Source organism: Notothenia rossii, assembly GCF_949606895.1.
Source record: "Notothenia rossii genome assembly, chromosome: 6".
NCBI lineage: Eukaryota > Metazoa > Chordata > Actinopteri > Perciformes > Nototheniidae > Notothenia > Notothenia rossii.
The window spans coordinates 45,532,886-45,556,939 of NC_136909.1; the positions used below are offsets into that span (position 1 = coordinate 45,532,886).

At 42.5% G+C, this 24,054-nt stretch overlaps 2 protein-coding genes across 5 annotated transcripts in view; one reads left to right on the forward strand and one right to left on the reverse strand.

The window, feature by feature from the left end:
* Window positions 1–38: 38 nt before the first annotated feature.
* On the forward strand, window positions 39–20,352 carry dpp7 (dipeptidyl-peptidase 7). Its single transcript, XM_079690243.1, has 13 exons — window positions 39–182; window positions 1,078–1,204; window positions 1,290–1,429; window positions 1,913–2,076; window positions 2,509–2,644; window positions 2,817–2,898; window positions 3,041–3,207; window positions 4,437–4,497; window positions 4,725–4,843; window positions 7,395–7,551; window positions 19,466–19,530; window positions 19,706–19,776; window positions 19,863–20,352. The coding sequence occupies exons 1-13, from the start codon at window positions 111–113 to the stop codon at window positions 20,023–20,025; spliced, it is 1,524 nt and encodes a 507-aa protein (XP_079546369.1). The 5' UTR covers window positions 39–110; the 3' UTR covers window positions 20,026–20,352.
* The window catches only part of man1b1b (mannosidase, alpha, class 1B, member 1b), a 47,923-nt gene continuing 44,187 nt past the window's right edge, over window positions 20,319–24,054 (reverse strand). For all 4 annotated transcript variants that reach the window (XM_079690228.1, XM_079690227.1, XM_079690230.1 and 1 more), the window contains one exon: window positions 20,319–22,877. In XM_079690228.1, coding sequence (XP_079546354.1) covers window positions 22,671–22,877 — 207 coding nt within the window. In that variant the 3' untranslated portion in view covers window positions 20,319–22,670. The remainder of the gene's footprint in view (window positions 22,878–24,054) is intronic.

The following is a 24,054-nucleotide window of genomic DNA, read 5'->3' on the forward strand; positions in this document are numbered from 1 at the left end:
GAGCGCAGTTAAACGCACCATAGATCATAACAAGTGCGTCATGTGACACATGCAGCACACGCAGGCGCGGTGAAATCCTAGAGCAGAAGCTTCTGTAGCCGGTGTGGAGTATGAGCCCGATGTTAGCTGTGTTCACGGTGACCCTGCTTTGTGTGGGGCACGGCCTGCCGCTCTCTTTCCAGGTAACAGCTTACGTGATATACTTATTTAAAATACACATATGTGTGTGTGTTTCCTGAAACATCAGTTCCCTTCTGGAGGAAGCTCAAGTGGGGAGTCACGTGTCCCCTACTTCTCGGTCTGACTGAAATTATTTTTAACACATTTATAATGTTCTGCTTTAAAGTGACAAACGATGCAAAACGTATTAGAAGGTGTGGAATGTGGATACTGGTGTAAAGCACAATTGGGTTTAAGTGGTGAAATGTAACAAAGTACGTTTACTCAAGTACTTTACCGAAGTAAAAAACTTAGCTACTTGTACTCTACTGGAGTATTTTTTGCTTAATGCTACTTTATACTTTTACTCCACTACATTTTGAAGGCAAATGTTGAACTCTTTACATTTATTTTACAGATTTAGTTACTTGTTACACTACAGACTGAGGTTGTTAATACAAAATATAAATCAATTATATAGGTTAGTTAAGATACCCAGTATAAGTAAAGCAACCCCACTTTTACCAAGATATGAACAAATGAATGCATCAATAATTATAATATATAATATAATAATTTCACAAATATGCTGTTTAAATGTGCTATTATACATAACATAAAGTACCTTTTTACTTTTGGTACTGAAAATATGTTTTGATGCCAATACTTTTATACTTTTACTTAAGTACATTTTAAAATGCAGGAACTTCACTTGCAACTGAGTATTCTTACACTGTAGTATTGATACTTTTACTTAAGTAAATAATCTGAGCTCTTCTCCCATCTCTGGTTTCACTTAGTGTTACGTTAAGCCCTATAGAAGAACGGAGATGTAAAAGTTTTAAACACAGGTCTCTTTATGATCGTTTTAGGACCAGATAACTCAGTTTAATGTGCGCTGTACATTCATTTCCATAGTCAAGAAAACATGATGGATTCCAGACTGAAAGCCAGTTCACAGAGAAGTATTTCACTCAGACTCTGGACCACTTCAACTTCAACAGCATGGGGAATGGAACCTTCCAGCAGCGATACCTGATCACAGGTCAAGCCACTTCCCATTTTCAATGTTACATATGCTGCGCTCATGAGCAAATTACTTATTGTGTTCTTTTTTTTCTCTCCTTTAGATAAGTACTGGAAGGAAGGCTACGGCCCTATTTTCTTCTACACTGGCAATGAGGGAGACATCTGGGAGTTTGCAGCTAACTCTGGTTTCATCTCAGAGTTAGCTGCACAGCAAGGTGGCCTGGTCATATTTGCAGAACATGTAAGAACAAAGAGCAAAGTCAAATAAACCATATTACATCTGTATATTATTGACTGAACTCAAAGTCAAATTCCCAGTTCACGGGACTGAGGAAATAAGGAAATTGATGGTTAAAGTTTTGATAATACTGTCAGCTGACTTTCAGCCCCCACAACTTTCCAACCACTATGATGTCTTTTTTCAAAGCAGTTGTGAGCTGGGGTAACGCAGCAGAAACAAAGAATTGTGTTGCTTTCGAGGAACCTCTGTTCATTTTTTAAGTGGCCATGTTTCCAAAAAACATCAACATTTTCTTAAATGTGCGTCCTCATTGAATGGGGTGACGTCAAGCTTTGCCGAACTGCATTGTGGTTCCGCCGCGCCGCTTTACCTCCGTTGCTCGCTTCGAAAAGTTGAGAAAAGTTTAACTTTTCAAGCGTGATGTCCTTTTCTGGAGATACTCCAGCTCTAACACTGCCTCCATTAAACCCCCCCCACCTGCAGAGGTACTATGGCCGCTCGCTGCCGTTTGGCAAAGACTCCTTCAGCTCCCCCCAGGTGGGCCTGCTGACGGTGGAGCAGGCGCTAGCGGACTTCGCTCTGATGATCTCTGAGCTGAAGCAGCAGCTGGCCGCTACGCTCTGCCCTGTCATCGCGTTCGGAGGCAGGTAGGTCCACACACTCATGTCAGAACTATTCTCCCAGAAAAGGTGAAACATGTGCTTAACTTTACCTAATGATCTGGCAAGAATGGTCCCCAATGTGGATTTGACCAAGCTTAATGAAGAAATGTAATAATCATAATTGTATGAAAATTGTTTATTTTAGACATGCTCCTGCTCCTGCTGGTTATTGGAGATGAGATATAAAGAGCAACAGTAAAGCGTTCAGAGGCTGATAAGATACAAACAATATGAGCCTTTATCTTGTGCTTTCACTTTTCTGAAGTATGATTGTGACTGAATGAAAAGTTAACTTTAGTTTTGTTGATCAGATATTAGTTGTATTAATATTCACTTAATCTTAAACCAGAAAGGAAATATAAACGATACACATGGTGTTCTTATTGGCTCTCTTGTTTGTGCCTCCTCTCCCTTCAGTTATGGAGGAATGCTGTCGGCCTACATGAGACTCAAGTATCCCAACATGGTGGCGGGGGCTCTTGCTGCCAGCGCCCCCGTGCTCTCCACTGCGGGGCTCGGGGACTCCAGACAGTTTTTCAGAGACGTTACAGCTGTAAGTGTTTATGTCCTCAACGTGTGATGCAGAGAGACACATCTACTAAAGGCTCTAAGATATCTGAGTTGGTTTGGACCTTAAACTGTGAACAGTCTAGCTCAAAATGTGTGAATGTACGGTACGGTAAGGCAGGTTGGATAATGAATGCACCTCTGTTACTCTTTCAAAGGATTTTGAGCGGGTAAGCCCAGCGTGCAGAGATGCTGTGAGAGGAGCGTTTCAGCAGCTCACAGAACTAGCTCAGCTTCAAGGTACTGCTCTGCTTTCTGAGCAGAAGATGGCTGAATGACTGTAGGCAGAAAGGATTGTGTTCTATTCAAAACAAAGTATTACAGTATATTATATAGTAGTGACTCTGAATAAGGAATAAAAAGCCACTGCTTGATGGAACAGATTACAGTCGGATCCAGTCGGAGTTCTTCCTGTGTTCCCCGCTGGCGTCCTCTCAGGACATCCAGCAGCTGTACGGCCTGCTGAGGAATGCCTTCACTCTGATGGCCATGCTGGACTACCCCTACAGCACCCACTTCATGGGCAACATGCCTGCCAACCCAGTCAAGGTAACAGCTGATCAGCAGCAGTCTGAAGTGCCACATCACTAATATACAAACATGTGTTTGTAAACGGAACAGAAACCTATAGTCTGGTTGCCAGTGTAGTGAACCAGGAAATGTTGAGTACCCCCAACTTGCATATGTTGGGCAATTTGCACAATTAGCACAAGTTGTGTTTATTAAATGTAATGGCATTATAGCCTATGTAAACTATATTTAAAAAATGACTTTGCCGATTTGACATTCCACTTCTGGAATGTCAAGCAGAAAGTGGCAATATTTGTACTCTTTGGGCTGATTCTCACTACCATGAATAGTGTTGCAAGCATTAGATATAGAGCGCAAGATGAACAGTGTTCACTGTGGACAATTATTTTTCAAATAAATAAGCAATATTCCCAATCAAAATGATCCAGAGTCCCCTAAAACATTGTCTGGTTTAAACTACACTTTTTGTATACTTATAATGTCAGAAATGGACTCAATATCTTCAATTACCCCCCAAACCAATCCAAAGTTGTCCAAATCGACGAAGCCATCTTAGTAACTATTAGCTATTAGTCCACATAGGCTATAATGGTAATTCCTTTGAATAAACACAACTTATGCTACTACATTTCCGGGTTCCCTATACTGTATGACTCTGAGCTGCCGACTTTTATGAAGGCTACTTTTCATATTCAGCCTTCCAGAACCAAACCAGCAATTCATAACTGCTGCACATTAATATCAAGGAAACAAAATATGATTCTTTGAAAATGCAGAATAATGACACTGTAAATATATGAAATGACAGGTCTGCAGGGTAAGCAAAAACAAAATAAAACAATAATTCAATCAATCAATCAATGTTTATTTATATAGCCCAATATCACAAATGTTACATTTGTCTCAGTGGACTTCACAGTTTGTACAGAATATCAGTATGACAATACGACACCCTCTGTCCTTAGACCCTCACATCGTACAAGGAAAAACTTCTGGAGAAAACCCACAGTTTAAAGGGAAAAATGGGAGAAACCTCAGGGAGAGAAACAGAGGAGGGATCCCTCTCCCAGGACGGACAGAAGTGCAATAGATGCTGTGTGTAAATCGAATGCATGCATAGACATAGAATAGAAATATCTGTAACATGAATATAAATATAGAAATTAGTATAAATAAGCAGAGATGACCAGAGTGACACGAGTGGGGATCTTTTGTAGCAGCTCACACTGATCTTTGCCTCCTCTCAGGTGGGCTGTGAGACCATGCTCAGTGGACCGGACCTGCTCACCAACCTCAGGAACACAGCAGGTAGACACACGTGAAACATAGCATCTGAAACTCAGCATCTGCTTACATCTTCTAAAGAAGCTGCTTTCACAAACTCTCCAGGTGTCATCAGCTGCATTTCATGTAACTAGACAGTAGAGGGCAGTGGTCCGCTCCGTAGAATTCTTACTCATGTTGTTGAATTGCTGGACTGTGTTAATAACCTCCATTTCATTCTGTCACTGATGGTCCACCTTCCTTTCATGCAGGGATTGTGTACAACTCTACGGGGGGGCTGAGCTGCTTTGACCTGTACACCCTGTATCTGCAGTGTGCCGACCCCACCGGCTGTGGGCTGGGTCTGGATAGCCTGGCCTGGGACTATCAGGTACTCCCCCCATCCAAACACACAGCACAGAACAAGCAGGATGTGAATGTTGTGTAATCAGATAAAAATGTCAGAATAATAATATACAGGTTAGTATCAGTCCATCCTCTCTGGAGAGTTTAAAGTTCCAAACCTTAACAATCCTCAGTCAGAATAATGATCCTGGCAGAATCTTTTTTTTTTTCTTCACCTCTTTCACAGAAGAAAGAATGGAGGTATTACATTTAGATTTACCAGTTGAATAAAGCGAGCAGAGAAAGAGATGTAGATCATCAGATTCAGTTCAGAAGACTGGGACTAGGCTTCTTGATGAATAAGATTAACCTCTACAGACTCTCAGACCTCATTTCCATTACAAAGTATTCATTAGAATGACCTCTAGTTGTGATGTGTGTATGAATGGTAGAGTCTGTTGAAAAATGACACATTATTTGTCCCACTCATGGTGGTGCTCCATTTTCACACTGACGATCCACACTGACGATTCACACTGAGGATCGCACACTGACGATCGCACACTGAGGCCCCGGCCCCACGAGGACGCATACGGCTAAACGCATAGGTAGGATTAATGCAATCGCAAAAAAGCTTCCGTCCACACGCAATATTCACCGGATAGTGTCTGTCCACAAGAGACAGCTCCGTTTAGCTCCAACCGCTGGAGAAGCTGCAGTACATATGCAGGAGCCTGTACGTGGCGCTGTAACTTCCTCCACAAAAGCAGCGAAGAAGCATGGTTGTCATGGTTGCCCTTCTGTTTATTCTCCGCGATGGGGGCCGAGGGAACCGGGCAGAGTTTTTCGCCAGTCAACGTGTATTAAAGTTCCGGACAAAATGATAAAAGTGCCGGTCAAAGGTCTTCTTTGTTATTTATTGAGCTTTAAAACAAATGAATAACGACTCTATATATAATAAAATACACGGAGCCTTTCTTTTTCCTCCCTGTCTTCGGACAGCGTCAGTGTCTGTCTCAAGCAGCAGCTGATCCAGTAATGAGTGACCCGACAGTAAAAATAAACATATTTATAACTAGTTTAGGTAGTTTGAGAGGTAATTAAAATAGCTAAGGTGGATGATCTGACTTGAAGTGTGTGTTTTGCTCCGTTCACCGCTGCATCACAGCGGGAGGAGCTGCAGGTAAGCAGAGCTGTGTGTCGCCGTCCTGTCAGATTAGACTTCACTCGCGTTTATGTCCATATCGAGAGAAAGATAAATACTCTGAATTCAGTGTGCAGTTTACTTTGACGTGCGGTAGAGGCGAGGCTATTGCCTCATCATTATCAGAAAATGATCGTATAGGGCTTACACACGGAGCCGTTGGACCCCCCAGAGCGTTGCGTATGCCGTTCTATCCGCCTTGGGACCCGTTATCGTTTCCGCAGTTGTTTACTGTCATATGCGGTCGTCCTCGTGTGGCCGAATGGTCTATATGACACTAAACAGTAACGCAAACGACCTTTTTGTCCTCGTGGGGCCGGGGCCTGACGATCACACACTGAGGATCACACACTGAGGATCACACACTGAGGATCACACACACTGAGGATCACACACACTGAGGATCACACACTGATGATCACACTGACGATCCACACTGAGGATCACACACTGAGGATCACACACTGAGGATCACACACTGAGGATCACACACTGATGATCACACTGACGATCCACACTGAGGATCACACACTGAGGATCACACTGACGACCCACACTGAGGATCACAAACTGAGGATCACACACTGAGGATCACACACTGAGGATCACACTTCGGATCACACTGAGGATCCACACTGAGGATCACACACTGATGATCACACTGACGATCCACACTGAGGATCACACACTGAGGATCACACACTGATGATCACACTGACGATCCACACTGAGGATCACAAACTGAGGATCACACACTGAGGATCACACACTGAGGATCACACTGAGGATCACACTGAGGATCCACACTGAGGATCACACACTGAGGATCCACACTGAGGATCCACACTGAGGATCCACACTGACGATCCACACTGACGATCACACACTGACGATCCACACTGAGGATCACACACTGAGGATCACACACTGAGGATCACACTGAGGATCACACTGAGGATCCACACTGAGGATCACACACTGACGATCCACACTGACGATCCACACTGACGATCCACACTGACGATCACATACTGAGGATCACACACTGAGGATCACACACTGAGGATCACACACTGATGATCCACACTGAGGATCCACACTGAGGATCACACACTGACGATCCACACTGACGATCCACACTGACGATCCACACTGACGATCACATACTGAAGATCACACACTGAGGATCACACACTGATGATCCACACTGACGATCCACACTGACGATCCACACTGACGATCACATACTGAGGATCACACACTGACGATCCACACTGATGATCCACACTGACGATCCACAATGACGATCACATACTGAGGATCACACACTGAGGATCACACACTGAGGATCACACACTGATGATCACACACTGCTCCTGTGGTGTGTTTGTAGGCATGCACAGAGATTAATCTGTGTTATGAGAGCAACAATGTGACGGACATGTTCCCCGCCATGGCCTTCACTGAGACGGACCGAGAGCGGTACTGCTCCCAACGCTGGGCCGTGCTGCCCCGGCCCGGCTGGCTCAAGACCCAGTTCTGGGGAGACGGTGAGCCCTGAACACTGGTACACTGATGTCATGGAATCTAGAAACGAACTGTTAAAATGAAACACAAATACAAAGGAGCTTTATTGGCATGACTACATCAAAAACATATTGCCAAAGCATGCCGCACAAGGTGTTACAACAAAACAAAAAAAGAACTAAACATGTCAACGATACATGTGGCAAAACACTGTGTGCGGGTGTGTGTGTGGAGATTGTTCTTGAAACACTACAGCTGTCCCCCACACACATTACCAATGGGTTCAGGTGTGTGTGGTCCCTGCCACAGGGGCTATCACAAATGGCCTGTGGCAGTTTAGTGGAACAGAAACGGACGCAGTAGAGACCTTTGTTGTTTTTCATAGAACAAAGGAGTACGTTCAGCAGGAACTGCTGTGCAGGCGTGGCTCAGCGCACCGTGGTGAGTTGTCACAAATACTCCATTTTGAATCGGTTACGTAGAAGATGTTTTGGGTCAAGCAGTTGAACTTCAAATGACCATGAACATTTTTGTTTATAGTTTATAGATTTTTTTGGATTAAGAAGAGGAAGTAGATCTGATGTGGACTTCTTTTTTAACAAGGTACCTTAAAGGTATCTTTTTGTGACGTCAGACCGAAGCTATTATGCCAGGTAAAATTTTTATAATAATGATAAGACTTTATTTATTGCACCTTTTTGGACCATGGCACATAAAGTCAGATTGCTCAGAGCAAGGCCTCTCAGGGTTTTGTAATCAAGCAATACAATGTTAAATTACTATTTTCCACTGTGTTAAAAATCCAGGCAGCTGAGGTTTGGATAAGGTGGAAGAGGGAGAGATTTCTACTGATGTCAGGGAGGAGGGGATTACAGTGTTATCTTATCTACTGGGCCCAGTAGTTCAAAAACTTTTAATCTCAATCAGAGCCGATCAGATTTTGAAATCCCATTTGTTGTGATCCGGGATCAGACAAGTCGAACATATTCTGTCCCTGTAGTTCAAAGCAATTCAGGATAGGATCGCCCTGATCCAGATTACGACTTTTCAAGATGGCTAGATCCTGAATATCAGTGTTTTAATCCTACTGATCGCCATCTAGTGGACATGAAAAATAATACATGGAAGACAAGAGACCACATTGCAGGGACATCTATAATGTCTAATTATATTTTTAAGTACATAAAGGACATCAAATCAATCCAGGCATGCTTTGAGGAGCTGAATTCTCAGTGAGGTTTCAGTTTGCTGAAGCCGGCACAGCTGTATTTGTTCTTCGGCCAGACGGATCTGCATCTCTGCCCTCTCCGTTTCGCGGCTCAGCAGTGTCTCGTAGGCAGAGATGGGGTTGTTACTAAAAAAAAAAGTAATATATTACATTACAAATAAGTAATATATTAAACTACTTTGTTACTCTCTACATAAAGTACTCGCTACTTTACTCGTTACTTTACTTGTTACTTTACTCGCAGGGCCGGTGTGGGTACCATATGTGTTCGGGGTACCATATGTGTTCGGGGTCCGATACTCTTACCAATGACGTCACGCATTGGCTGTACGGCAACTCGAGGACCATCATACACGGTCAAATTCCGAACACTTAAACATAGCCTACACTTCATTCTTTACTTTGTCCGTTATTATATGTAGAAGATATTACTTTTTTCTCCTTCATGTTATTTCCATAGCAACAACTTCAAACAGGAAGTTAACCTAAATTACATTTAAGACACTGCAACGAAAGTAACAAAAACAATGTCAAATCCTTTTCCGTTTCACAGAACACAAATTGGGTTATTTACATAATTATGTTTACACTGTCGATTGTTATTTTTTAACATTCAAACATAAAAAATAACAATCGATAATCTCAACGAGGGAGGTGATTTATTGTTCATGTTTCAGTAAAAAGAAGGCCCCACTGATCATCTACTCTCTGAGATTTCAGGGATGCCTGACTTAAGTTTCTAGCACCAGGGAAAGTGGACAAAAGTGCCCGAGATCAGCCTCTTAATTTACCCAGGGCCTAGTGCTTGACTTTTGGGCATGAAAAATCAGGAAACTCCCCTGAGTATTTTATTAAATATCTCAATTTTGGAGAAGGGTTGGGGGGGACACGACACATCAAATCACATCTACAGATCGAGGACGAAGCGAATGGAAGTACTCCCATGTTCCTAGTGTGTGAAAATGTTTGTGAAAAGCGTGTGCAAAGTCTCCGAAAACAGAGCAGTGGCTGTGATGCTAGCTTTGCGGCTAGCGGTTAGCATTTTCAATGGAAATATACATCGAAACATCATTTTTCAGTAAAAACAAGGCCCCACTGATCATCTACTCTCTGAGACAATTCCAGGGATGCCTGACTTGAGTTTCTCAATGATCAGGCAACCCCGCTATACTCTAGACCAGGGGTGCCCCCACTTTTTCAGCTGGAGCTACTTTTGAAATGACCAAGCCCAAAAGATCTACCTACAGGGCCGCCCCTGCCCAATCTGTGTCGCGAGCGCGAGGTGGGGGGGGTGCTAGTGGATTAAACGGTGGATAAACTCTGGCGCGCTGTTGGGGTAGAACCTCTGCTCCGCGCGTTCCTCTGAGTTTGTTTTAAAAGAAGGAAAAATTCAAAGCACCCAGGATAAGGGTTAAACAATAATCTGTTTTTAATGGTAAAACATACAATACATCACCCAATCACCTAATCACGAAGCGTTCTGCAACAGCAGCTTCAAAATGCAGAATTGTGTGTGTGTGTGTGTGTGTGTGTGTGTGTGTGTGTGTGTGTGTGTGTGTGTGTGTGTGTGTGTGTGTGTGTGTGTGTGTGTGTGTGTGTGTGTGTGTGTGTGTGTGTGTGTGTGTGTGTGTGTGTGTGTGTGTGTGTGTGTGTGTGTGTGTGTGTGTGTGTGTGTGTGTGTGTGTGTGTGTGTGTGTGTGTGTGTGTGTGTGTGTGTGTGTGTGTGTGACGCAGTCCCCAATCAATGATTTGGAGTCATGACAGAGGACTCTTTGACAGGACACATACTCATTCCCCCTAAACATCTTCAACACACATCCTATCATGTATCTTATCACACAACAGTCACCTGTTTTTCTTTATGAAAGCCATATTTGTAAATATCCAAACATCATCGTCTCATGACATCTTTAGGATTAGGTAAATAACAAAGCTTAACTGTTCCCATACCCTAAGGCCATCTCTGAACTTCCTTTCACCTCAAGTCAGCTCACAATAATCATGAATACATCCATTGATTAGTCAGAAGGACTATTGTCTCATTAACTGTGGGTGACCCAATCATCTCCTGATCTGATAAGAGTCTTGCAGGAAACGCACATACATTTCAACACACCAACATCCTTATCGTTTCTTAACTAATGCATGCTGGACATGAACCACTAATTAACAGGACTTTAACTGCATTATATTTGAGGAAAATCCCCTTTGGCTTAATCAATAATAGTTTTAGCCATTAACAGAGGAAGCCAGAGACTCAGGGCCTCTTCAGAGGTCTGGGAACTGCAAAGCAGATATCAAAGGTCATTTGTATTATTCTCAACCACAGATAGCCAAAAAAACACCCTTTTGAATACACATAAAAGTGGAAGAAAATACTATTGCGCTATATTTAAAAGAGGAAAAATGTACTTTGTCCCTTCAAATTTAACACACACAAATATATGTGGTGACATTAAAATGAATATACCAGAATTACACCTTATTGAACTTTCTGCTATAAACACGTTATTTTAATACTTCAAAATATACTTTAGCGCTTACACTAATTGCACCGCATAAGCGCCTAATAGTGCGCCGCATTTGCGCTTCAGGGGCCTCATTTATAAAGGGATATACGCTCCAAAAATGGCGTACGGCAGTTTCTACGCAATGTTTACGATTTATAAAATACTAACTTGACGGGAAAACGTGCGGTCCTCCACGCAAACTCTAACCCATGCGTACGCACTAAGCACAAAAACGGGAGAGACGAGAAACTGCGACACCGTTGGCAGAAGGAAGAATGGAGAGAAATATGTGGAAATAATACCATAAATAAATTCTCATTTATCATATATGAAGAATTAATTTTCAAACATTGATTAAAGCCAATCTTAAAATGATTAAACAAACGCCTGTTTGAGACTCCTCAGTGCACATAAAAACATAACTGGGAGAAATAAATAAATACGGATATGTTATTTAAAACCAGCTCGAATATGTTGTGTTAATGTTATGACATGTTTTCTCATAAATGATGCGGTAAGCAGGAGGAAAGAATTACGTGTAAACTGACGCCGTTTTGCATTTCTATAGGTTGTAGATAAGAGCATGGTTTTATATATGTGTAATACATGTTTAATCGTGTTTTATGTCGTTTGCCAAGACTTGAAAAGTCGCTCGTAAAACACAGGAGGTATGGAAACTAAGAGCACCATATTTGGTAAATTGTACAGCTAATATAACACAACACGTTAGTTGTATTTCCTTTAACTGGTGGATATAGAGTTGCTGCGGGGGGGGGGGGGGGGGTTGAGATGCACAGTCTGCAGTGGAAACGCTGCGCACAGCTGATCGACAGCTGGGACACAAACCACCAAATACAAAAACATAATTCAGATCCAGTCGTCATGACTCCAATCCGGAGGGATTCTCCGATCATTTCTTACAATTTCTCATCAAGGGGGGGTCTCCTGTCCCCGGTACAAACACACTGCCTGGGGAAGGCTAATGTGTATTTTTTTTGTCATTAACCTTTTTCGGACCACTTATTTATTTATTTTGGTGACGATCCGACCTCCATGATGCTACTCTGGTTCAAACTGCATCCACCAAACAATATGATGTATCTCGACCTCCCCAAAATTACCAAAATCTGCATAAATAACATTTCCTGCGATCTTCTTCATGCAGTCAGTCAAAATGAATGAATTAATGGGCGTTTCTTTGACTATTTATAGGCAAATATGGGCGTTACGTGAAGCCCGCAAAAGCTGCACCGCATTTCGAGTCGGTTGTGATTTATAAAGGGAAACCGGCGTAGGAAGTGCCATACGCACTTTCCTCGCCGGTACGCAATTTTTGGTGAATCCGAAAGTGGCGGAAAATGTATGGACCTATTTTTCGGATTTTCACTACGTAAGCAACCTTCCCACATGAATCCTACGCACAGCGTTATAAATGAGGCCCCAGATGAGGTGAGGCCCCCTCATAACTGCGTGAACCTGTATGGCACAATACAACTCAGACTGGCTTACCTGTACGTCAATCAAGTGGCCAATGTCATAGTAAGGATGGATGATAGGCTAACTTTAAAAAATATATATATATATTTTTTTTTTATTTGAAACAAAAATGTGTTTTCAGTGCCATGCGATCTACCTACCCACACTACCTTTGCGATCGACCGGTCGATCGCGATCGACGTAATGGGCACCCCTGCTCTAGACAGCGCCCCCGAGCACCAGGGTAAATTACCGTACAGCCAATCACATTTCGTGATGTCCTTGGTAAGCGATGGACCCCGAACACATATGGTAGGCCGAACACATATGGTACCCACACCGGCCCGCCCCTCCCTACAGGCAGATCACGGCGCACCTACAGTCTAAGCGCGCCACAGTTTGCCTCTGCGAGACGTCACTCCAGTTGCACCCCCAATTACTATTGCATTAAGGAAGACATAACACAAGTCTTTCTTTTTATATGCTCTTTAATAAAATAGGCTACCGGCCTACCACAACAAGCTAACAGTCTGTGAAACGTAAAGACACTAATTAATGAAACCAGTTCAAGACGCATTATTCTTATTCTTATCATTCTTTATGAGCGCAGTAACCGTAAGGCATCTAGTTATTTATTTAGTATTCCATAACTTAATAAAAGAGATGGTCAAACTAAAGTGGTAGAGACATGGCAGAATTCCTACAATGAAGCGGGACATTGAACTGTTCACCCATGAGAGGGTGATCAACAAAAGAGAGCGAGCGGCCCCGTTGAGGGAGTTTACAGATAAAAAGACACAGAAAGACAGAAGCACAATAACAAAAAGTAGGCTATATTTAGGTGTTTTTTTGTAAATAACCGACGGTATCAAGAGGAAGTAAAGTCCCCTGGTTTGTCCCTTATACCCTAACTGCCACGAGACGACTCAAAATCAAGTTTCCAAAATCCGACACTGAGGTGGTCTTAACGCAGGGGTGCCCAACCATTTTTGAACCGAGAGCTACTTTTAAAGTTGCCAGTCTGCCGAGATCTACCAGTCCAAATAGAGTCGTAGCCAGGGTTCGAGTTATAGACTGAGCTCTATGGGGGTCTTTAAAACTAACGCGTGCATGCGCGCACGCACACAGTCACAGGCATAGATTGCGCAATAATGTATTGCGCACCTTGGAGGTGCAGACTCCAACTGATGGTATATATTGCACACCCTTGCGAGTATACAATTAGTGTCTGATGTGTTAGGGCTTCAAAGATAATTACAAAATCACAAAAACTCAGGAACTCTACTTGTGGAGCATCACAAACAGCGCCTCCGTTTATTACGTTTTACTCTCTCTCTCCACAACTTCAGGACAGACTGCGCATGCTCAAACACATGAACTCGTACACAATCAATAACAACGTAAGAGCTATACAAATTAAAGAAAATACCAAATTAGCTCTCAGATAAAACGAGAGAGAGAGAGAGAGAGACTGACTTCACTGCTAATTACGTGGTCCAACAAACACACACAAACACACACACATACACACGCACATACCTTTACGCAGATAAAATAGCGGTGGTCTGTTTTCAGCAGGCTGTGGTCGCGGTCCTGGAACCCATGATGTGGAAGTCCGATGTCCTTTATTTATCCATGATTGGATGAATGGGAAAGGGTCAAATGTGTTGATCGGAGGCCCATTTAAGTCCACAAACAACAATGCGTTGAGGCTTCTGGCTCGCCGGTTCCTGGTCTTATAGTCGGTGTCATTACATTCAGAAAAGCCCCTCTCGCACTCTGCAGATGTCAGAAGAACAGTGTTGCTCGCCGCTATCAGTCTTTTCAAGGTTTTACCCTGATGTTCCTTGCCTTGTTGTTGTAGTTTCCAGTCTCTGAACTCACTGACAGCTTCAGTTGCGGACTCTCCGAGAAGTTTAGCAAACTTCCCAACCTCCCTTTCTCCAAACAGAACAAGCTCTGTCCTCTCTTTTCGCCAGAAGTGCTGATCCATAGTCTTCAACATAGTTACCAGCTCACTATCGGGGAGACGCCTGGTGAGATTATCAATGATTGACTGGTAAAATTGGGACTTCTTTACTTTAGGTTGAGTCTCTCTAATATCAACCCCTTTGAACTGTCCGCTTGTTATGCCCGCTTTGACTTTTAGTTCAGTTTTCCCATCGTTGTCCTTCGTGGCAGAGAGCACCTCGATCGTCTGATGTATGTAGCGGCTTGCATCAACCAGGGACGTGTCGCGTTTCTGTAGTTCCTCCTCATGCCGCTCCGGAACTTTCTACGTGTGTGCTCTGCATTACTGACAGCCTACTACCAGGTAAATACACACTTCTACTTGTATAAAACTGACCTTTGATTAATACTTAATCAAATACTGCAGATCCTTTATCTTACCTCTTTCTAATCTACACACATACAAGTATTTAACTGAAGTTACACAACAGTGTTGTTGATATATAGTTGGAGTTTATTTACACGTCACATACTACAGTGGGTAATGTTTTCAAGAAACATTGAACAGTGCTGCCACATATGACACAGGGAAAAAAGAAAAGACTCTGAACCCTTTCTTTGCCATTATATAAAAATAGTGTTGCTACAAAAGTATAAATTAGGCTTACTAATAAGACAACTCAGATCTGAAGCTACACAGGAATCTGCTGCCAAAGTCCAATAAAAAAGACAAAATTAATAGAATCAAACCCTTTTTTTGTTGCATTTTAGTAGAGTATAAAAATAAATGCCTTTTTTAAAAATAGGATGCAAGCAACACTAGTTTCTTAACCTGAATTGATAATAGACTATAATCAATTTAAGTTTGCATTCTTATACCATTTTGTACAATAATTAAAATGAATAAGTTCAAGCAAACTAAAACTTACAGCTGATTAATAACGGTATCTAACTTGAGTTTTTATTATATCAAAAACCTGTTGAAATGATACTGTTATTTTTACTGTCCCCCAAAAGCGTGTCGGCAGCCTCCATGCTTCTTTCACAACTTCGCCGTCTTTGAAAGACTTCATGTGTTTTGCAAGAACGTGATTGACACGATAAGATGCTATGGTAGCAGCCTTGCTCTTGTTGTTGGGCCTGGTGAAAATGGACTGCTGTGCATTTAGCTGTCCTCTCAGGTCCCTCCCCTTTTGGGAGCGTAGGGCAGAATTAGGAGGGAATTCCGTCTCGTAGCGTTTGTGCACTGTTTTGAAATGCCGCTCCTAAGTTACCCTTCTTCGATAAAGCCACGCTCGCATTGCAGATGTCACTCCTGTTGACACGGAAAACGTCAGCAAAATAGTGCCCACTGCCCACCAGCCACGCCCCGACCCATGGGGTCACGCCGGCCAATCACAAAGCTTTGATGCGTTCAAGTGCATTATTCTGGCACAGGAAGATTAAGTTATAGGACATTAACGATAAATCAGAATATTGTTGTTCTATTTTTAGACACATCTCGCGATCGACTGGGAATCTCATCGACCGGTGTTCCGGATTAACCGGTGTTCCGGATTAACTGGTTTCCCGCTCAACTGGTTTCCCGATCAACTGGGGCACAGTTTAAATACATATTTTGGTATATTTGGCTCGGTAGGAAGACTTTGATGAACATTCAGTACCAGTGTGTGAGGTTGTGGTTACGATGGCGATATCCGGACGCGAACAGCGAGGACTACAAAAAGAAAAACTAGTTGACAGGGGATGTCTGTTCAAAACATTGCAAGCTCCAATAAATCATTAAAACCAGCTATTGTTGCCCGATTTATCACTGAATATCGTCCCTAATGTCATACTAAGTCCATCTGAGACCTGTGTACACCTTCAGACAGCCTCCCAATGAATCACACAGTGTTTACGCACAGTTTGAAAGCAGCGTGGAGAAGTCCCTCATCTGTGTTAAACTGTGACCCGCCCAGGGTGAACTGTGATGACTACTGTGGCTATCTACCAGCGATCATGTTTAATATGAAAGACTACACACGCATGTATCCCTTATAAAAACGGTATTCTGCAGCACTCATCCAGATAAGATGTGACTGTTAACTCGTTTTGCAAAGATAGCAGCAGAAATGTCATTGCTGCATGTGCAGGGATATTCAGACTTTAAAATGCTGATGGGTCATTAATGTTGGTCTCGGCAAACAATATTAGGAATCCTCTATTCAAACTACATAATATTCAGTGTGCATCGACATGAAAATAACAAAAAAGTTCATGCTGGACTCAAACCCGAGTCCCAAAAGCAAAAATCACTCGAGCCCTGCGCGTTATGAGTGCGCCACAAATCAACACTTTGCAACAGATCACCACAGTGTATTTTCTAACATTAACATTGATAACAAGTTCCAGAAAAATGCAACCCGACCATCATTTATAACAGGGTTTCCAACTTTGGGTACCTGGCTGGAGTGAGATTTTGATATGGGTTTAATTACACATATGCGCACGAAATGACTGCTGTCGTGTCAGCAGCAGGACCTTAGCATATATATATACAATATATACAAATACACTATATTGGACACAGAATATAAAGGGCACACAGTTTCATTCACTAATGAAAGTCAAACACATGTTTGTTTCCACTGTTTTATTGTGTGCCGATAAGCAATTAATTGACGTATCGTACGATAAATAAAAATGAACTCGATAAATTGCCATTTACATGAGGAGGTGACTAGCAGTTTGAAAGGATGTTCTTGAATTATTATTATATATTATCATTATGTCAGTGGTCTAAAGTGGTCATACAACGGTACCGACAATATTATCGCAATAATTTCCGGGAAAATGTATCCAACAAAATTAATTATCTTGAGAGGCCTATACATGAAACACACACACACACACACACACACAAACAAACAAACAAACAAACAAACCTACAGACTTACTCCAAACTGCCAAATATATTAATTAACACACTCTCATATACTCTTTGACTATTTTGGCCTAGTAGAACAATAAGCAGCAGACTTTTACTTTTTTATAATTTCTACTGGATTTTAGATATATATGCGCATGTGTAATACATGGCAGTGGCGGCTCCAGATTATTTTTGTTGGGTAATCTATGGTAGGGCTAACCCATACAGTGGTGGGGCTCGAATCAGTCATCATTTGCAATGTAATTACATACACGCTTCCCTTGACAGTGAAACGCCACGCGTGAGGTTTAGATTATTTACCTGTCTCAATCCAAATTGAACTATATGAAATAAAAAGGCACATTTGTCTTGTTGTAAATAAAAAAGGCGACCTGGAGCCAATCCTGCAATTTCTCCACAGGTGAAAGAGTTGACATGCTGAAACCCCAACCCCTGCAGGTGGGTCTGGGGGGATTCTCCCCCACGAGATTTTTTTAAATACTAACATAAAATACACATTCTGGTACTCTCTTGAGAAGAAAAATAAATAAATCTATTACTACACGACATATTTAAAAAAATGAATGCCATTTTTGTTTTTTGTTACTTTGTTCTGAAAGCTGGACCTGCTGCTCCTCACAGAGAGAAGAGGGAAGAGGCTGTGTGAATTACTTTACATTGTGGATAAGGGTGGATAGCCCCCATTGTTCTGTGTGTCAAAATGAAAGAAAGCCCACACACCTATCAATCATCAAACTGTGGGGTCTTATTTCATTACGTGTTGATTTCTATCAAGCACCACGCCGTTATCTTGATTCTGATTGGACAGAAGACATTATCAAAGATGTTCTATTGAGAAGACAATCACTACGTGACAAAAGTTTTCAAAACCGTTTCTAGTCTTCGGTATTCTTGTTTTTGGCGTGAGAATAGTTTGGGCAGCGTGAGATTGAGAGTGAAAGCGTGTGTCACACGCCAGATGCGTGAGAGTTGGCAACCCTGTTATAATGTGAACGAATGTATTTAATTCATGATTCTCCGTGGCGCACTAACCCGCAGCGCTCGAGTGATTTTTGCTTTTGGGACTCGGGTTTGAGTCCAGCATTAACTTTTTGGTTATTTTCATGTCGATGCACACTGAATATTATGTAGTTTGAATAGAGGATTCCTAATATTGTTTTAGGAGACCAACATTAATGACCCATCAGCATTTTAAAGTCTAAATATCCCTGCACATGCAGCAATGACATTTCTGAACGAGTTAACAGTCACATCTTATCTGATGAGTGCTGCAGAATGTTAAATGTTGTACCATTATGTACGCCCTTGCTCATTGTGTCCTGCAGAGGGAAATGTTGTCTGCAGTGCGTCCAGGACGTGACGTCACTGACTATACCTTGCACTACCTGTGGCCTGTACCTTATCCGTTCAGATGTTGTTTGGATCGAATACAGAGCGGCAGCACAACCGCATCTCTCCTACCACGATATAAATAAATATGCCTAATGAAGGCTAAAGAAAGCTGTCTACTACTGAGTTCTAAAAATCTCCACCGCAACGCACTCCGCCTAACACAGAATACCGTTTTTGGGTGATTTTGGGTCTTCGCATTTTTTAAGAAAATACCTTAAAATATTGCATTTTTATCATAACATCTGGTAGAGGACTACTTAAATGTGTGTGTGTGTGTGTGTGTGTGTGTGTGTGTGTGTGTGTGTGTGTGTGTGTGTGTGTGTGTGTGTGTGTGTGTGTGTGTGTGTGTGTGTGTGTGTGTGTGTGTGTGTGTGTGTGTGTGTGTGTGTGTGTGTGTGTGTGTGTGTGTGTGTGTGTGTGTGTGTGTGTGTGTGTGTGTGTGTGTGTAGCCCTCTCCACAGCCAGCAACATTATCTTCTCCAATGGAGATCTGGACCCATGGGCCAATGGAGGGGTAAGAGATGACATCAAGACTTTGGAATGTTTATTTTGTAGTCTTTACATTTTTATTGTACAAATGCCATGTTTTTGAATTCTGCTGCAACGCAAACATTTCCCAAATTGAAGTCAGCACTGTAATCTGTGAAGCGCTGCGTTCAGTCAGACCCAATCATCTCTCTTCTGTTTAGGTGCGCCGGTCCCTGAGCTCATCATTGGTAGCTGTGAACATTTCTGAAGGCGCCCATCATCTGGATCTCAGGTAGAGCCAGCGGGTCCCTGCACAGACATCCTGACTCTTTAACCCTCAAATAAATCTAATCCGCCTTTATCTGTTGTTTCATGCAGAGGATCTAATGCTGCAGATCCTGTGTCAGTGATCAGTGCCAGGAAGACAGAAGCCGAGCTCATCGCTCAGTGGGTGGAGCAGGAGCGGCTCACTTTAAAGCTCTACATGGCTTTGGAACACGCAGAGTTAGCCCTGGAATTTAGCCGACATGGAGGGAAATAATGGACTTTACAATGCACAGAATGATTGGATGAGCTGCTCGGTCGAGGAAAATGAAAGTCATCATGGACATGTCAAACAGCTTGTGTAACATTTTGCTTGCTCTCTAATTTTTTTTTTCCAAATGCAATAGCATTACAAAGTTTGAGTTTCAAGATCCAAACATTTAGATAATTGGATCTGCATCCTCCCCTCACACACCAGCTGAGGGGAGGATCTGACCCTGCTGTATGCTCCATTTCTATCCCAAGACACCAAAACACGTAAAGCAGATGAGTCATTGATCAACACAAATATTCTGTTCAATAAAATCTCTTTAATTTCTACTCATTTAAAGCCCATCCTGAGTTTATCATTCACCATGTGACAATAAAAACCAACATAAATATAACATGTTTGTGTGCAGCATGGCACAGCCTCCACTTAAAGCAGTCTGTCTCAAACAGAAGTGATTTCAAACCCCACAGACCCTTATCAAAAGCACTGAAAATAGTTTTACCTGAAACAGGCTGCTTTGTAGAAATGGCTTTTCATTTTTACTATATCAAACACTAGGGTTGATAATATGTTCAGCATATTTTTGGCTCAGGAATTATGCTGAAAACATCTAGGGAGGGGTCATAGCGCCTCTTCAGGCAGGATGTCAATACTTACACTGCTAGAGATGAGCTTTCTGTAAACCTAAAGACTGCTGAAAAAATAGAAATCCTTACTTTATTATTCCATCGTAAAAATAGTCATATTTGCATTCTGCAGTTTTCATAATGATCCCACTGTGGCTAACCAGCAACGGATGCACATGTTAATAATAGACTGAATGTATAGAAATAGACATCAGCAAGTCAACAGTTGTATTTTGAAGGCACATGTGAAACAACACCAAGGAAGAATACACAAGATGAGTTTGGTCTTAAAGTCATAACAGAATAGAGCTATGATGTAAACTATTAGTATTTACAGGAATGAATGCAGCTGCTGTGAGGTTGCTACTTTGAAAATAAAAAATGCACAAGAGCTGACTGTATTAAGATGATCGCACGCTAAATCTATATTTTAAATGAATTGCTATCACTTCAAAGAGAAACAGAGGAATGTCACACCATACCAAGAAAAACAAGGAGAAATGGAACAATCAGTGAAAAGAGCAGCTTCTCAGAAAAATGATAAAAAATATCATTATTGCTTATAACTCACTGATATCCTCACAAAAGACAAGCTTCACACTTCACTAATAAACCTGCTGCTTGGCAACAACTGAAATCATAACAAAGTCAGTCCAGAGTACAGATACATTCATGACAAATTGGAATTATACGATTGCAAGTAGTTATTAATAACTTGCTATCCTTTATGGGGCAGCAACACACACACTCTTCTCCTACAACTCTGGATCTTTTCCGACCTTGATTATCAAAGGTTACATGTCAGAGTTTAAGAATCTGCATGGCTCCAGACTCTGCTGAGCAGATGTCCACCATGTTCCATTCATGAACGTAGCTCTGCCTGGCCTGCCAGTCAGGGTCCACCAATCATGTCGGGCATTGGGAAAACTGCTGGGTTGCCAGGTTGCAAAAATAAAAAAGCGTTGCTTGGGCGTTGAGGCATGTAAGTGTGTTACAGTATTGTGTGCTTTTACTGAAGTTTACGATCTGAATAATGCTTCCAGCACTGCTCCACAGCATGACATACGATCATCTCTGACAAACGGAGAAATATTATCTTGATATCCCCTGACCCTGCGGAATTGAAGTCAGTGTCCTCCACAAACTAAACTGAATGCTACTCCTTGAGTTGCACTGATCTAGGATGGTACTTTTATGCAGTAAAGTCACATCTCCTGTATGACATGAATGCAGCATGGGAAAGCGAATACTGGACTGAGCGAGCACCGAGGGCATCTGAGGATAGTCATAGCCAGACAAAATGACTATATGACACAGTGTGATGGACTCATTAGCTTTGTCTTGCAGCCCTGCAGGAGTCACAGCAGTACAGAGCTGTGACAGAGGGGGGGCAGCAGCAGACACACAGGAAGCTTCAGGTCGGACAGCTGCTGGCTGCTGTCAGTAACCGTCTGCTACAAGGCACCAGCCTGCTGACCTCAGCACCGGGTTGCACCCCCATAGCAGATGCGAGCTTAAGAAACCATTTCACTGGATACAATGCAGGGGATAAATACAACATGTTTTTTTCCCCGACATAAAATGTACATTTGTGTTTGAAGTTATGTGCACAGCTGTAAGCAATGAACAGCTTCAAACTGGAAATCTCAGTATCAGCCATCCAACACCTTCATGTGTTCAAGACATCTTTGATTCAAGTCACAATCATGTTTCTATTTAAAGCAGATGGTAGAGGAAGGAAACCTTCCTCTGCTTCATCAGCATACACTCACTACCAGAGTCCATGCAACAAAATCCACCAGTGAATAATAAACCAGTCTACAAATTGACCCCGGCCCCTCTTCACACCGAGAGGAAACCATTGATGGAATCAGTAAAAGAGACGCTCCCTCTGGTGTGTGGTTGTCATTCAGACAAAATTCAGTCATAGAGATAGGAGTTATCTTGGTGTTCGACCAACCCTGAGATGTGTTCAGTTTCTACAGGCAGTTCTGTCGGCCATTTCAATTCCTGGGTATGTTTGTGTCAGGCTGTGGAGGGCCATATAGGCAGGGGGTGAGCTTCAGTGTTGAACACATACTCGTCCAGACTGATGGAGCTGGGATCGTCTGAGAAAAGCAGGTACAGATACTTCAGGGTCTCTCCCAAGAAGAAGCTCTCCATCTTGTCTCGAGGGCTGGTGTAGTCTGGGTCACGGACGTTGTTGATGGAGGTGTAGCCCCCTGAGGAAACCTGAGGGGAAACAAGCAGATTCAGCTGCTATCCGTTTGTAGGAACGCCCTTTAATCAGGGTATATGCAGGAATCCTGAAGTCAAATTTAATACCTTTTAAGACCTTTTTTAAGACCCTTTCCATACATTTTAAGACCTCATCGCAACTTTGAGTTCTAACCGGTTACATTGGCAACACACTTTACCTCACATTGACTATATTGATTGTAAGATAGTAAAACTAAACAGAGTGCAGACAGACTACTGAAGCCTCCTTTCCACATGAACTTCAACCTCTCTGTGAAGGTCAGGTTTAATGCAGTATGCTGCTTTGTTGCTTCTGTACTCTGTGCTCTTTCATTCCAGTAAAATTCCTCAGAAAACATTAGAAACCAGTATTTGACCAATAAACAAAACAATTGACAAAACTTTGAACTATGAAATATGTTAAACTTTGGTGAGCTTCAGCGGGGTAATGCCATATAGGAGCACCCTCACAAATACCCAGGGGTTAAATTGGGCACACGCTTTCGATTCATTAACGTGTCCGTTCACACTAGACCACTAGACCGCTGGAAATGCTGGAAACGATGTAGTACATATGTCAGGCCTGTAAGTGGCGCTGCTGCCGCCCGAAATACACCAAAAGCAGCGAAGAAGACCCCGGAGCATGGTTGCCATGGTTGCCCTTCTGTTTATTCTCCGCGGTGGACGGCGTGTTCTCCTGCTGTATCTCTCAGGTAGTCCACCAGCAGATGAAAAACACCCACCTCTCCGCCTCTTCCAAGGAACGAGGGGACCGTGCGGCAGAGCTTCCTTAAAAAAAATGTTCCGCCGGTCAACATGTCCTTTAAAGTTTAAATCTTCCGTACAAAATTAGGAAAGTGCCGGTCAGAGGTCTTCTTTGTTATTTATTGAGCTTTAAAACAAATTGATAACGACTCTGTTCTCTGTATAATAATATTTAATAAACGGTGACTGCCTCTCTTTTCCTCCCCCTCTTCTGACAGCCCAGCAGCAGCAGGAGACGTGGGGAGAGGGAGGCGGGCTCTTTCATCGTTATCAGAAAATGATCACATAGGGTTGGACCCCCAGAGCGTTGCGTATGCCGGTCTACCCAAAACTGTCTTGTGAGCTCGTGGCAGAACCATGAAACCAAAAAAAACAAAATATACAACGGTCTACCCACCTTGGGACC